This window comes from Andrographis paniculata, unplaced genomic scaffold (assembly GCF_009805555.1).
Source record: "Andrographis paniculata isolate CXL003 unplaced genomic scaffold, ASM980555v1 Contig9END, whole genome shotgun sequence".
NCBI lineage: Eukaryota > Viridiplantae > Streptophyta > Magnoliopsida > Lamiales > Acanthaceae > Andrographis > Andrographis paniculata.
This window is the reverse complement of record NW_026137639.1, coordinates 99,808-115,000: the sequence shown is the minus strand read 5'-3', so window position 1 is coordinate 115,000 and position 15,193 is coordinate 99,808. Positions and strand designations below refer to the sequence as shown.

Genomic DNA, 15,193 nt, shown 5'->3' with positions numbered 1-15,193 from the left:
GCTGCATTGATATTTCAGTTTCCCTTGTTTAACTTTTGATAGCTGATTGAACTTTATGTATATATTATGAGCAAAGGCTAAAAGAAATCCCTTAAACAATGATGGATGGATGCCTACTGTCTCCAAAAGAATGTATTCAATATCATTGAATCATTATTAGAAATTGTGGTTAGTAATTCTCAAACTTAAAAACCATCAAATTTCTCTCTCTCTCTCTCTCTCTCTGCAAAAGCCATTGCTGTGTTAGGTTGTTTTCTTTGCCCCCTTCACCAAAAAGTGTGCAGTGAAAGATTTTGTGAGGTGCACATGCGCACAATTACATACACATACAGTTAGTAGTGTTCTTGTGATTGTGGTCAAAGGAGCTTTCGTTTGCAATAAAGCTTACATATAATTCCTGTAAAACTTTTAATCAGTTTTCAGTGGTATGTATGTATGTATGTATGTATCTATGCATGTATGTAATGTCTCTCCCATTTCTCAAGTCAACCCATCATGGACGTCCCTTTCTTTCTTTCACTTACTACGGAGAATTGATAGCACAAATATTTTTAAATATTAGTTTTCTCATGTTATGATAATAATATTATTATTATTATTATTACTAACAATGTATTTGATCCTTTTTTTTTTGGATTGAAATATTGATTTGAAAATTTTAATTTGCAGGAAGGATAGCTTCATCACCCACAGGGCATTTTGTGATGCTTTGGCTGAAGAAAGTGCCAGAATTTCTGCTGCTACTCACTCTCTGCTGTCCCCAAATTCCGGCGACAATGTCGCTAATAATCATCATCAATCCAGCTTCCTGTTCCAGCCTCAAACCCCTCTCCCGCCGCCGCCTGCGCCGCCGTCCTTCTTCCCATTCGCCTCCAACTCCAACTGCCGCCACTTCTCCGCCGCCCCCTGGGACCAAAACCCTAACCCTAATAACTCCCAGTCTCCGAACCAGGTACACATTAAGCACGAAGATGGAATCCACATTCCCCTTTCTTACCCCGTCATGACTTCTCCGTACGGGAATCTCCACATCAGTCCCTCCCTGCCGCCGCTGTCCGCCACCGCGCTCCTCCAGAAGGCAGCGGCGGTTAGCAGTGCGGGTCACGTGAACTCCACCATGGCACACCTGGACATGCACATGACACCGGCGTGGCAGAAGACCACCGCCGATAGCTTGACAAGGGATTTTCTGGGACTCGCCGGAGACCAATGCGGCGGCAGCAGTGGTGGCGGCGGAGGTGGAGCAGGAGGGGGCGGAAATGGAAGTGTGAGGGATCTGCTGCCGTACACCCCCGGAGGAATGGAGTTTCCGCCGTATGATCGTGGCCATTCGTTTCTGAAGAATCAAGGGTTCGGATTTGGCGAGAGCTGCCAGGAAACTTGGGGCAGCAGCTGAGCTGAGAGCTAACGCGAGGCTACACAAAAATCTCAACTAATTAACTATTGTCGTTCTTTCCCTAAATGCGTTTTTTCATAGAACCATTTATTAACGCTTTTAGTTCTATCTTGTTTTTGGCAACTTTCGAATTAATTATTTATATGGACATACATGCGTGCATGCATGGATGCATATGCTGCTGCTTTTATGATATGCTTATTCGCTACTATCATATTTAATTTTATCAATTAATTATTATTTTGGAGTATACATAATCACGATTAAACTACTGGCACTTACCATAGGAGGTACTTCACAAATTTATTACTGTAATTCTAAATACTTTATTCAATCAATTTAATTAGATTTTATTTCCATCCAAAAAAATTCAACTCAACGAAACAAATACACTCCAATTTTCTTCTTACATATAATGATATTAAATAAATATTTCTTTGCATGAAAACTTCTTGCATTAAAGTTTATATGAGTGGTAATATTTTGCTGTTGTTATGCATGATTGGTGATGGTATTAGTCCTAAGAGCCGACAGGAGAAAAAGAAAAGGAGAAATAAAGCCAAAAGAAAACTTTATTTGAGCCCCAAACTTAGCATGACCCACTCGTTAGCTTTACATGAGATTAATTTTTTTAATGGAAAAGATATATATATATATATATTTAAGAGTTATAAAAATATCATTGAAATGTAAATAAAGTCTTGAGCACAGCCGAGGTGGAAATTGCCGAAACTACAAACTACCCGGTCAAGTTCAGTCGGGTCGTGTGTCCCACGACAAGATTCTCTGCACATAAAACATACTACAGTTTATTTCTTGTGATTCATAATTAACCTCAATAATTAGACTTCTCAAGGCATATCTCCAATGATGATATTTACGACAAACACACACATGAATTATGAAAAAGAAAATGAAATTTCCCTCTCCACATATATAGATATTTTATATAACTCCTCACAATACAAACAAATTGCTATGCACTAGTGATTTAATAATTTAACAGTAAAAGTTCAGGCTCCACTGTGTTCTGGCTTAACCATAATTTGTTTATTTTCATCAAAATAACAACAGCCAGGGTAATCATATTTTTCGAACTAACAATTGGTTCTTGATTTTTTTTTTATTTTATTTCCTATTGACATCCCAAAATAATGCATAAAATAGAAATACTGGAAATGAGAAACAACTAGAGAAATAAAAGCAGAAAGGCCTTTTATAAAGGGGGACTAGAGAGAAGGGGGGGCAGTAAAACCTGTCTGTAAGCGTGAGTGTGTAAATAAAAGTGAGACTAAGTTGATGCTCTATGTGTTTTTGTGCAAGGGGATGGGATGGGATGAGATGAGATGAGATGGTGGTGGTCCTGGAAACTAGTGGTACTGAGGAAAAGACAAAACAAACGCATATACAAACAATATATATGTGTATAATTGTATAATGATGGTGGATGAAGAAATGTCAACGGTGTTTATCTAAAGAGAATGCTGGATTGAACCAACATGTATAAAGGCTTGGGGGTTACCTGATGATGATAAGCCTTCTTTTTTGTTGAGCCAAGCCTTTATCAAACTCTGTGCATGGTTAGGACCATTAATAATCGATCCTCCAATCTGCCAAAAAGGAAATACCATTTTATTATAATATATATATATATATAATTACCACAGCACACACATGGTGATGAACATTTTCTGTAAATAAATATGGAAATGCATGGGAACCAAATTTGATGATATGCACAATTATAACTACCTAAATAAGCCAACTAAATAATTGGTAAGTGTAAGAAATTAAATCTGTACTGGACACATTACCAAGAACATTTTTGTAGAGAAGTGAAAAAGAGAGAGATTTAAGACATAGAGAGCTCCACAAACTAGTGCACATGATCTAACGGGCGGCCCCCCCACATTAAGCAAAAGCAATTAGATTGATTTTTGAAAGATTAATTCAGGATCCGATGATTGAGAGAAAAAAGGTGGGAATTATGCAATAAGCAAGACTACTAACTTTAAGAGGTATATTCAGGATCCATCTAGTGATTTAAAAAAAAAAAAAAGATAAGGGATTAAGTAGGGCATGGACCAGGGAATAAAAAACATGGATGAAAGCAATAAGCAGAATGTTATCATGTTACAGTAGTATATTCCTGCTTTCAGAAAGTAATTCAAAGTAGGCAGATTAAGGTACAAAATTTTACCATTTGCACAGTAGAAAACATGGCTTTATTTCCAATCTTGCTCCGGAGCACAACCTGACAAAACCAAAAGCTTCTATTCTATTCCGCAAGTCTCCTCTTTCTCAAATGCTTGCATATTCAAAGAATCCCATCTCCACAGGGTTTACCTTTTATTCCTTTTCTTGTCAAGGCCACAATTTACCTAGCCTTCATTAATTCCTATGCTTTTCCCTTTTGCCTCAGCACTCTGCAGCTGCAAATCCCCATGCACCACACCCTTTGAGTGTCACCGCGGCAATGAATAAAGCAGCCCAAGCCCGGATTCAGCACAGTGCATGTTATCATCAATTTTGGCTCTGCCCACACCAAGAAAATGACTGATTCAATACACTAAAATTAATGAATATTCTCATTGCTTTCATTTTCTTCAAAGTGCCTATGGAATAAAGCAAGTTCACTCATTTCATAAGCCAAATGAGATGCAAATATGTGTGTCTATGTGTGTTTTAAAAGATTAATCATAGGTATACACTTAAAAATAACTAGAACATAACAAAAAATACACGTAAATAATAGAAGTATTTCCGAAATGATGGCATCAGTAATAAAAGGAAACAGCAGTGTTATTTGCAGTAACTATCCAAACTTTTTGTAGATTGACGTTCAAATGTTGATGCAGACTAAAAAAGAAATTGTCAATCAAAATGCAATCATATATAAGCACTATTATTGACCTAATAATTGATAGCCTTTATTCTACTCTATCTTTACATCTGCATCAAATACCAAGCTTTAGAGTCTGGGTGCAGCTATCTTTATTATCATCATAATAGCTTTTATGCAGTCAATTCTCATGTCTCTGTTGAAAGTTACCGAGGAAAAGAATAGATATTAAAAGTCTCTCGATGAGCACAACAAAGTGTTATGCTGGAGATTCCTTACAGAATGAAGACACATCAATCAATAACTTGAACCCCATGCAACTAGTTACTTCAAAATTCAAACAACATAACAGCTTTCACAATACACATGTCGGCTTTTAAGAATTACTAAATGACATGTGTTAATAGGTTAGAAACAAAATGAAGCAAGTACCAAACTATTCACTTAGTCGACTAATAATCACCATCAATTTCATATTCCATAAAACGAATTAGCAGTATAGTAAGTAAATGTCATAAGTTGGGGATAATAAAATGAGATTAAATTCTTTTGCAGGACATTAAATCATGCAGCCTATCTAGTGTCGATGGAAATCAAGCATATGATTTAGACTTGAATAAAATATGTTATAGAAATTATTCAGAGATCCTTAAAATATATAACTTGGACTGAATTGCATTAGAAATTTTAACGGATCATACAAATAGCAATATAAGTATCCAAGAAAGGTTGTCAGGATATGTCTCATCTAATCATTGAATATGCATAAGTTTACAAAGTGACAAATCCTTAAGCACTTTGGTTTTTTGGTTGCATAAAACATATTCCAAAAATAAAACTGTCACTTGAAGATGTAATAAAAGGGAAAATGATTTTTTTTTTTTAAATTACAAAATTCTACATCTCTCCACTATATTTCCAGCTTCCATCATTATATAATGATCAGAGGGTCCCATCAGCATTATCACCTGATTTCTTTTAGCAAAAGAAAATTTCAGTAAATGCACAATCAATTTCTAACAGACCTCAAAATTGCCGAAGAGATTAAAGTAAACTTTATGATCATGTTATGATGGTAGCATTCTTCATCCTTTTCCTAAAACTACATACATATCATAGAACATATTGAATAAGGGTAACATCCTTCAATAAATAGAAAACAATATTTTGCTTGCAAAAGCCAGTGATATCTGGGAAATTTTGTATAGAAAAAGTATTACTATACAGCACACTAATTTGTCCATACTTCCAACTTATACAAGCACATCGCTGCATGCATGAAACAGCAGAAATCATAAGAACCTATAATACCCGGGATAGAAAAACTGACTAAATATTCCAACAGATTTTCAGATGAATAACAAACTTCAAAAACTTTGTAATCTGTTCGGATAGGGATAGAAGTGCATGGAAGGGACTTACAATGGAACATACAGGTTAAAGAAGACAAAGATACCTCATACGAGAATGCCTCTTTCCATTTAACATGAGTATGCACAGCAGCTAACTGGTAATGAACAATTGAGAAAAATCAAGATGTAAACCCATATGAATCAATATTTTGTCATGCACATTTGACCCTCCCTCAAGCATACAGGTATCCACAGGAAAAGCACGAAATATAAAAGCCTGAAATAGCCCGAGGTAGCTGTGCTAAAATCTGCAGATGCAGTGCTTGACAGATTGAACGAAGGGGCCAAAAACAATAGGTTTTAGTTATCAGCGATTGATCATTTGGATAAGGTGTGTAACCAATTCTAGAACATATATACAAAGCAATGCAGAATACGGACAACATATGATAAATACACCAAGCTTGAACAAGCAAACAAAAATTATTGGACCAAAAGTTTGGATAATGAATACAGAACAGAAGAAAACAAAATGCTAGTCTCCGCCAGTTTTGTCCACATTACAGAAGCTGGAGAATTGAATTAATTGATTAGTCTCATCTCTACATATAAGTAAGCTATATCCTATCAGGGACAAAAGATCATGATAATTGCTCATATTTTTGTTTTTCTATGCATCATTACCAGCCTGCAAGAGACATCCACTACAAAATTGTGAATATGGTCAGGGAAAAGGCTGTATAATGGTGTAGCAAGATCCTCAATTTAATCCATCTTTAATATTTTTCCTTTATTAGTATAAGCAAGGCATATATTGTATCTTAGGCCTCAACAAAACTGCATTTCCATCTACGAAAATTTAAGTCTCCACATTGCTGATTATTCATGAGGAATATAGAAAAGGATGGAAGGCAGGACCATATTAAAAAGTAAAGCATGTATAGCCAAATAGATGATTCTACCCCTTTCTTATCATTGTTTGTTATAATTCATATAAAATAGAGCATGCAAAAAAAATTGAGTAAAAACTAACCACCTTGAAAAAGGAAAATAATGCTTTCAAAGGTGTGTCGGTGAAACACCATGTAATATTAGTACTGAACTTCTTGAAGCTTAACAAATCCTGCTATATAATTTTTTTTATCTACACATCTTCCTTTCCACTAAAATATGGACCTGCTAGCTACTTATCATGGCTTGGTCGCATAATGAAGGAGAAACTAGACACATTTGTTATGTGGTGAATGCAAATATGGGTTAATTCATCAAAAACACAAATGACCACACTATCTGATTATCCTAAGGCAAAACTCAGTGTAAACAAAGAGCATGAGTAAAGGAAATGTACTTGATGAAAAAAAAACTATCAAAATTAGGAAAATATAACTAATTCAATTCTGACCTGAAGTACATAACAACCACATGCATTCACCACTTATCCAAGGTAATTGATAACATAAGCTCCCTTTGAACCTGTCACAATCGCAACAATCAAATGCAGACTCATCATTCTTAATACTATCTTCGAACTGCAAAGATATTCAGCAGAGATACAGGTAAAAATATATTCAGCAAAGATGTTAAGCCAGAAAGCATCATTTTGCAGGTAAAAATATATTCAGCAAGGCATTTTAATCAAAAGGTACAGTGGTCTATGGTGTGAAAATTGTCATGAGATAATTGCGCAACATCAGATAGGGATTTTGTGGAACAGACCTCAATCCTGCGCACTTAACCAAGTCAGGGTAACATACCTCTCACTAAGTAATTAGAACTGAAAGTAAAGCAGTTGGCAAGATCAAGGGAGAGATAACTTATCAGCACCAGATCGACCTCCCCAAAATAATAACTCAGTTAATGCTTATGGGTGCTGCAAGATAATTTCGAATTCCCTACATTAACCGGTGGGAAACACATGTTGCACTGTTCAATTTGTATGTAAGCAACAATGTGAAAGGTAATCTTTTAATCTCGTTGGACCCAACTGTGGTTATTTTCTTCAACTCCGTCACAAAATGTGCCAGGAAGATTCACAATCCAGAATACAGAAAAGCATTTAATCACAGGACCCACAATGCAACAACTATTGTTTCCAACATTAGTCTACGTTTCACAAAGGTCAATCGTCATATATTTCTTAAACACAATAAACATACCCACCATCCAAACTTCTTGATAGAAACATGAAGGGTGCATAAGCCTACATAAACTATATCATCGTGCTATTAGCAATAAAATAACATTCTGAACAAAGAGATAGAGACCATATCAAGAAAGCTGAAATAGGCAAATAGCAAATGCTAAACATGTGAATCAGAAAAGATAAACCTCATCAATTGAACATATTACTAGTATGCCATGACCAAGCCATCTAGCAGTTTGGAGAATGTGTGTGAAAGTTACGGCCCCTAAGTTTCTGCCTTTTATCTACTAATATATGAATTTTCCCAACATTCTAGTAACCTCCACTAGCTATAATTCAACAAGATTCGCGTCAGGAGATGACACCAGCATTGAAAATGTCTTGCAGCTTACATACAGGACAGTTCACAATAAAAGTACAAACAGATCAAAGTAACAAATATTTTTTTAGCTTTTAGGTGCTAAATTACCCAAATTAAGTACGACAGGTACACGCCAAACAACAATCAATAAATTATCAGAAATGATCCATAAAACCCTCACACCAAGTAAAACAAAACTATGCATGGTTGAATGGATTTAAAAGTGACAACAATACAGAACATAATACAAATTTTCATAGCGGTTTACCATCTCTTCATAAGTCAATCTTGGGATTCATCATCAAGACTAATTCAATTTGGGACTTGCCATGTTCTTCTCCCAAAGGTTTGATGGCAGTGCAGATATAAGGAGTCACCGCTGGGAACCCAAATCCAGTTTGACACCATCCCTCGTCAGCTTCCTCATGAATTTATCTTGAATCACTACAAACTGAGAGCATGCATTACAACATCAAAACAATGCACTATGTTAAGACACAATTTAGAAAGGTAAAGATGATAACTGTGAAGACAGGGCCAAAAAAGACAAGAAGTGATCAGAGAAATGCAGACTAATTATTCAGAAACTACATTAATTGCCTTCAACCAGCATTCCATATGAAACCTTCATTCTGAGTCAATTCCAAAATACGCACCTCAACTGAATCAGGCAACAGATGTAGTTAAGAGGATGTAACTATCAACCAAACTAAAAAACCTAAAGACAGATAACCAACTCAGAACTGTGCTTTCTGACGCTACCATGAATGGATATTGTAATGCCAGAAAAAAGACTTCGATAAAAACATGGGTCCAATTAACACAATATCAAAGCTATCGAAAAGTCCCACCAATTCATTGCAAAGCAAACTAGCCGATTACCTATCAACTACACCGCGATGAAGTAAAGGAAAATAAAGCAAGTGGATTCCTCGGTAATCCACACATATCAACCGTTTTCCTAACGCACATGAATCCATCGCAAACTTAACAAACAACGCATCATCCCCACGCGTCCTACGACCTACTTCGGCATTCACGAGACACACGAAGCAAAAACCACCCTAATAGCAGCTGCTCGTCTACAAACAACGCATTCATTGAGAAAACGATCCCCAATCACTAACTCCTTTCAAGTTGCAAGCGATATACATCATCAAAACAAAGCATTCCCAATATAAGTGAAGCGAAATAATAGCAATATCTAAAGATTACGGAACCAACTTCCTCCGTCGTTTCCGCTCATTGTACTCGGAGAAAAAGTTCGCATCCAAAAAAATTTCCGTTGCCGGGAATCGAACCCGGGTCTCCTGGGTGAAAGCCAGATATCCTAACCGCTGGACGACAACGGATTTGCTGAATGAATCATGCGTTTTTCCAACTTGTACTAAAACTGATTCCATCCCAAAAAATTCAACAGAAGGCATTCCGTTGCCGGGAATCGAACCCGGGTCTCCTGGGTGAAAGCCAGATATCCTAACCGCTGGACGACAACGGAATTCTTGTAGAAAACAATTAATTGTTTGAATTTATTAATTTGTAAATGTATAAATATATATATACACTTTAGAATAGAACGGCTCATCTTTCAAGAACCCCTATGAATTTTGAAATCTAAAGCGTTTCTTCCTTTCGGTGACTTTTCTTGCTGATTTTCAAGTTAATTGAAAATATAAATACTTTTTAATATAAAATTTTGAATAAAAAAAAACTATTTTTAGATATGAAATTGCTACATTACTGTAATTTAACATATACCAGTGGAGTGGATCCTTTTTCTTTTTTTTCAGTATTTGTGAATTATGAAAATTTTTATTACATGAATGAATGTGATGTAGTATAATGTTGGAGTTGGTTATAATAATTTGGTATCCATTAGATATTGCCTTGTACTTTGATCCAACCAGTTATAGAAGGTAATAATAATAATATAATTAATTAAGAATAAAAAAAGGGAATTATTTTGCCCCCACTCATGCTTTGTGGACAAAATTATGTAACGACACACTATCAATTATAATAACAGCATATTATTATTATTATTATTATTATTATTAATAAAAAAGTGGTTTTGTTGAGGCCAACATGTTGGGAACTTTCACTCAGCATAAGGAGCTGTTTCCGTTCTATGCTAAAACGACTTACGGGTGACGGTAACAGCAATCCCTTGCCTACTTACACCTGGACTTAATTAATCATAATAAAAATAATAATGATAATAAAATAATTGATGGAATAATAACTGATTCATCAAAAGAAATGTCAGCATCGTGACCAGCAATTGGGTGACTTTAGTGCTAATTATTATTACAGCATATATATACTTTATTAGGACAATGTGGATTTGTATTAATAGTGCAAATAAGAAAACTACACGCGATTTAATTAAATTTGGATTAAATAAAATATATATAGAGAGAGTAAAGGTAAAGTAGAATGGAATATATGTAACGCACTATAGTATTAGAAGTAGAATAATAAATCAATATGCTTTTAGCATGAGTGAATGAATAATAGTAATATTTATATAGGTAATTATTTAGGTGAGAGTGAGACAAATGGTGGGGGGAAAACATCAGAAAGGGATGTCCATATTGGACACTACAATATGGAGTAGTATATATTATATATATATATATATATATTAAAGGAGTTGCTAAGCCATTTGGATTAGCCAAAGTAAATTATAATATAATAATAGTAATAAAATTAATTATATCATATCCAATAATTAAGTAAGATCCAATGGCAACTCCTCCTCCTCCTCTTTACCTGTGCTTTAGAGTTGTATATATATAATGTATACACATAGACACTCTCTCACTCACTCTCTCTCTCTATATCTATACATATATATGTCATCCTCCATCTTCTGGGGACTGCGGTGAGCAAAGAAGAAGATGGAATATATGCATGTAGAATTATATGAATTAATGGTGAAGCAGGAATGGTTGAAGCTGCCAGCATGATCTCGATTGATCCATCGACTAAATCAGATCAGATGAGATCATCTGGCACCTTCACCTGTTCCTACTTGCCATTCCATTTTAGCCCTTCTTCTTCTTCTTCTTCTTCTTCTTCTTCTTCTTCTTCTTCTTCTTCTTCTTCTTCTTCTTCTTCAAATTTTGTTTATTTATTAAGTTAATTTACATGGTCCGCGAAATTAGAGCTGCAATGGGGGATCCTCTTCTCTCTGCCACCTATGAAATAATCACATATATCTATATCTATATATAATGTCTCTTGGGTATCTATGTAAAGATATTTATTTATTTCGTGTATATTTATGATAATGATATTTGGTCTTTTATATTGTTTTACTTTTGTATTATACAAAATTTTGGTTTCGACACAATTATATAAGTGGGGAGTTGATGTAAATTAAAAGTAGAGGTGACAAAAATAAGTACCGTCGGAGGCACAAAAAAATTATATTTGAGTCTCCAATAATAAATCTGAAAATTTTCAACTTGTACTTGATCGGGAAAGCGTACGAAGAGGGCTCTACCCGGATTAATGAAAGTCTGGATTATGTTTAACCTGACCCAATTTATTATAATTAATTTTAAATTATTTTATATGTATATTTAACTAATAAAATAATTACAAAAATTAATTAAAGAATGACTTTCTTGGCTTATTTATGTTTGATTGTGAGTTCAATTATTCATTTGTATCATTTTGGGTTAAATTTTGATAGCATATATTATGCTTGGGGATTTAATTTAAACATTGAAATTGTGAGGGATATTTAATTTCAATCATATAATAATAATAATAATAATAATAATAAGGGAACCTTCACTGTCGCAGAAACTTTCAGTACACAATTCCAGATTTTCCCCAGCTAAAAATTATTATTATAGGTATTACATTGCATAATACTAGTATTAAAGTCATAGTCATCATCTAAATAAAATTAAGAAAGAAATGAATATAATTTAGATATAATTAATTAATTAATGAATTAATTAAGGTGCAGATGCAGATGCAGATGCAGGGGGGAGCACCATGATCCTGACGAACTCGTCGAAGCTGACGAGGCCATCGCCGTCGACGTCTGCTTCTCTGATCATCTGCTCTGCCTCTTCGTGGCTCAGCCTCTCTCCCATGTTCATCATCACGTTCCTCAGCTGCAAATGCAAATGCAAATGCAAATGCAAATGGAATTCAATTAATGCTGCATTTCATTTCTCTATAACAATAATTCATTCATTAATTGCCAATAATATATATATAATTGAGGACTGATGACCACTAGTTTAATTAAGTTGTTACTTGTTAGCTTGCGAGAGAAAGTCAAATGTCAATATTGACTTTATTTAAATTTGTTAATTATGGTTATATATGGCAGTGATCCAAATTATATAGTAATTAAGTAATTCACCTCAACGGCTGAGATGAAGCCATCTTGATCTCTGTCGAATACCTTGAAAGCTTCCTTCAGCTCCTCTCCAACATTTTCCTACATGGATTGGATGGATGAGATTAATTTGAGATGTGATCATGAATGGTCAATTTATTTAGTTTAGGACATGTACCTCCCTGTGCTTTCTTGCCATGATGGTGAGGAATTGATGGAAATCGAGAGTGGCGCCATGGATATGATTTTGATGAGGATGAGGATGATCGAGGAGGAGGACCTCATCCATCATTTCTTGGATCTCTTCCATGGTGGGATGCTCATTCAGTGACTGAATCACTGCTGCCAATTCCTCCACACTGATCACCCCTTCATTCATTCCGATCCACACACAATTAATTCATCTCTAAAGATATAGATATATATATATATAAACAGGAACTCCTCCTAATCATCATCATCACTCACCATCAGAATCTCTGTCGATCAAAGTGAAGGCCTCTCTAAACTCAGCAACCTGTTCTTCTGTCAATCCATCACCCATTTTATAATATATATATATACCTTCCCTAAAAAAAAAAAAAGGAAAAAAGTTTCTTGTATTTTGATATCTGATATGATCTTGTTTGTTTTCTTGGAGGGCTTTGAGTTTGTCAATTAGGCAGCAGAATGATGATGGAGAGGTGTAAAAGAGGGCAGGATGTGGGGTATATATATATATATATATATAGAAAGACAGTCTCTCCAAATAAAATGGCACTGGCATTGGCATGCAGCAAGTTAAAGAAAGTCAAATAAAATTTATGTTCAACATTCAAGACTGCATGCAGTGTTTTCTGGGGTCCATAATCAACCTTTGAATTGAATGAATAAGAGATTGATAGATAGATAGATAGATAATTTAATTTATATATTATATGGGTTTAATAATAATAATAATAATAATAATAATAATAATAATAATAATAATAGCAGTAGTAAGTAGGAGTGGTAGTAGCTACATATCAGAAGTAGATCGTGGTCATTGACTATGACTGGTATTATTATTTAAATTTGGTTTGCATTGGAAGTTAGTGGCAATCTCGACCTCAACTTCACTACAATATTTGTGGACTAAATCAAACCTGCCTGCCTATTCATTCCAGTCTCAATTATTTACTATAGTATTATATTATTTATTGGGTGCACATTTTTTAAGCGGCACACATTTCGAGTTAGTCAGCGAATCGTTCCAGTTAAAATATAAATATTTAATTTATTTATTTCTTAATTTTTGTTCTATATGACTTTTTAAATAATTTTGATGGTTTATAGTTATTTTTATTTGTAATCATTTGTTAAATTGTATTAGTAATAATAAAATAAAATAAATAAAGTTGTAAATATTTTAAAACATTTCAAAATAACTATAATCATAATCATATTAATTTATATTAATAATACATATGTACAAATAGCTATATTTAATATTAATTTAAAATATTTTTTTACGAGATGTACGAGGAATCAATATTATAAAAATTCATATTGTTTTGTTGAATAGTGATTTCTAACAACTAAAAATAATTGTATTTTGTATTTAGTTGAAATATATTTTTAATAATAAAAAAACGATACATTTTAATTAGAAAACAGAAATGATAAAATGAATATGGAGAATGTATTATATATATTAAAAATCTTGCGAGTTAAAGAAGAAAAAAAAAACATTTATTATTTTTCTAAAAAAAAATTAAATCAAAATTTTATTCTTTTATTGTTTACATTATATTTAAATTTGTTTTACATTCAAAATATTTGGATCAAATAACTAAAATTCAAATTTTTTAATATTGAAAGTGAAACACAAATGGTATATACAGCCACCCTAAATGTATTTAATTTGTGCATGTAAGTTACAGTGTTGACCCGGCCAAAGACAGATCAGCAGCGAGGAATCGAAGATACCCAATTACCCATGCAATATATTTCCAGCTGTCCTGGATTCACTTTGACAAACAGACCTGAAATATTATTATTATTTTAAAAAAAAAAAAAAAATGGAATTGACCCAAAATAATCATATAATAATTTAGTGCAGATAAATTAATGGGAAGATTGATGTGATTTTTCCCATAAAATTCCAATTCCAGGTGGTCTGAAACTAAGTCAAAATGAACCAAGTCAATCAAAAATAATCAATCCTATATATACATTTTGTGGGCAATTTTCCACGGGACTTGTACTTATTTTTATTTTTTTTAGCAGGACTTGTACTTTACGGTTGTGGATTTCACAAAATATTCCATTTTGGACCAATTCCAAACCTCAATTTAAGCTTTCATTAATTTACAGAGCCAAATATTAGATGTAGATGGGATCTTCAATTGATTTATTTTCATCTTATAATGTAATACATATATATATATATATAATTATACAAAGTAGAACACATGTATATTTCATCTTTAAAAAAATACTAGCATGTTGAGGATTTGTTTATTTTTAATTGAAAATTCAAATGAAATGAATGAAATTGGATTTGGATAAACTTTGAAATATAATCCTCCCCCTTCCACAACAAGAAAAAATTATTTTTGTAACAAAACTTTTTTGTCTCTAAATCTATTTTTTTTCATTACTAATGACATCAGAGACGAAATTAGGAATGAAATTACGTTAGCTACGTGAATTTTATGGACAGAATTCCGTTATAAATATATATTTTTTTTTAATGTCCATCCCAATGTATTTACC

General features: G+C 33.6%; 2 protein-coding genes, 1 long non-coding RNA gene and 2 other non-coding genes across 13 annotated transcripts in view; 1 reads left to right on the top strand and 4 right to left on the bottom strand.

Annotated features, from left to right (window-relative positions):
- The window catches only part of LOC127244318 (protein indeterminate-domain 12-like), a 3,582-nt gene extending 1,963 nt beyond the window's left edge, over positions 1 to 1,619 (top strand). For all 3 annotated transcript variants that reach the window (XM_051264799.1, XM_051264798.1, XM_051264797.1), the window contains exon 4: positions 670 to 1,619. In XM_051264799.1, coding sequence (XP_051120756.1) covers positions 670 to 1,396 — 727 coding nt within the window. In that variant the 3' untranslated portion in view covers positions 1,397 to 1,619. The remainder of the gene's footprint in view (positions 1 to 669) is intronic.
- A 327-nt stretch (positions 1,620 to 1,946) lies between these two features.
- LOC127244349 (uncharacterized) lies at positions 1,947 to 9,409 on the bottom strand. 7 transcript variants are annotated; one of them, XR_007837167.1, is made up of 8 exons: positions 8,977 to 9,403; positions 8,363 to 8,545; positions 6,993 to 7,063; positions 5,695 to 5,745; positions 3,743 to 3,931; positions 3,597 to 3,650; positions 2,919 to 3,006; positions 1,947 to 2,182 (listed from the first exon to the last, which is right to left on the bottom strand). It is a non-coding gene; the product is annotated as an uncharacterized LOC127244349 (long non-coding RNA). The 7 variants fall into 7 exon arrangements; XR_007837169.1 differs by having other exon boundaries at positions 3,597 to 3,931; positions 8,363 to 8,755; positions 8,977 to 9,409; XR_007837170.1 differs by having other exon boundaries at positions 3,597 to 3,931; positions 9,319 to 9,405.
- On the bottom strand, positions 9,375 to 9,446 carry TRNAE-UUC (transfer RNA glutamic acid (anticodon UUC)). The gene has a single exon. It is a non-coding gene; the product is annotated as a tRNA-Glu (tRNA).
- A 74-nt stretch (positions 9,447 to 9,520) lies between these two features.
- TRNAE-UUC (transfer RNA glutamic acid (anticodon UUC)) lies at positions 9,521 to 9,592 on the bottom strand. Its single transcript has one exon. It is a non-coding gene; the product is annotated as a tRNA-Glu (tRNA).
- Positions 9,593 to 11,876: 2,284 nt separating this feature from the next.
- LOC127244228 (calmodulin-like) lies at positions 11,877 to 13,166 on the bottom strand. Its single transcript, XM_051264671.1, has 4 exons — positions 12,926 to 13,166; positions 12,636 to 12,826; positions 12,482 to 12,559; positions 11,877 to 12,227 (listed from the first exon to the last, which is right to left on the bottom strand). The coding sequence occupies exons 1-4, from the start codon at positions 12,999 to 13,001 to the stop codon at positions 12,066 to 12,068; spliced, it is 507 nt and encodes a 168-aa protein (XP_051120628.1). The 5' UTR covers positions 13,002 to 13,166; the 3' UTR covers positions 11,877 to 12,065.
- Positions 13,167 to 15,193: the final 2,027 nt, after the last annotated feature.

Bases quoted from the DNA above. Each gene is read 5' to 3' on its own strand.
- LOC127244228 (XM_051264671.1), bottom strand. From the start codon at position 13,001: ATGGGTGATGGATTGACAGAAGAACAGGTTGCTGAGTTTAGAGAGGCC. The intron at 12,827-12,925 runs GTGAGTGATGAT...GAATGAATGAAG, and splicing joins GATCGACAGAGATTCTGATG to GGGTGATCAGTGTGGAGGAA. The intron at 12,560-12,635 runs GTACATGTCCTA...CAATCCATGTAG, and splicing joins TGGCAAGAAAGCACAGGGAG to GAAAATGTTGGAGAGGAGCT.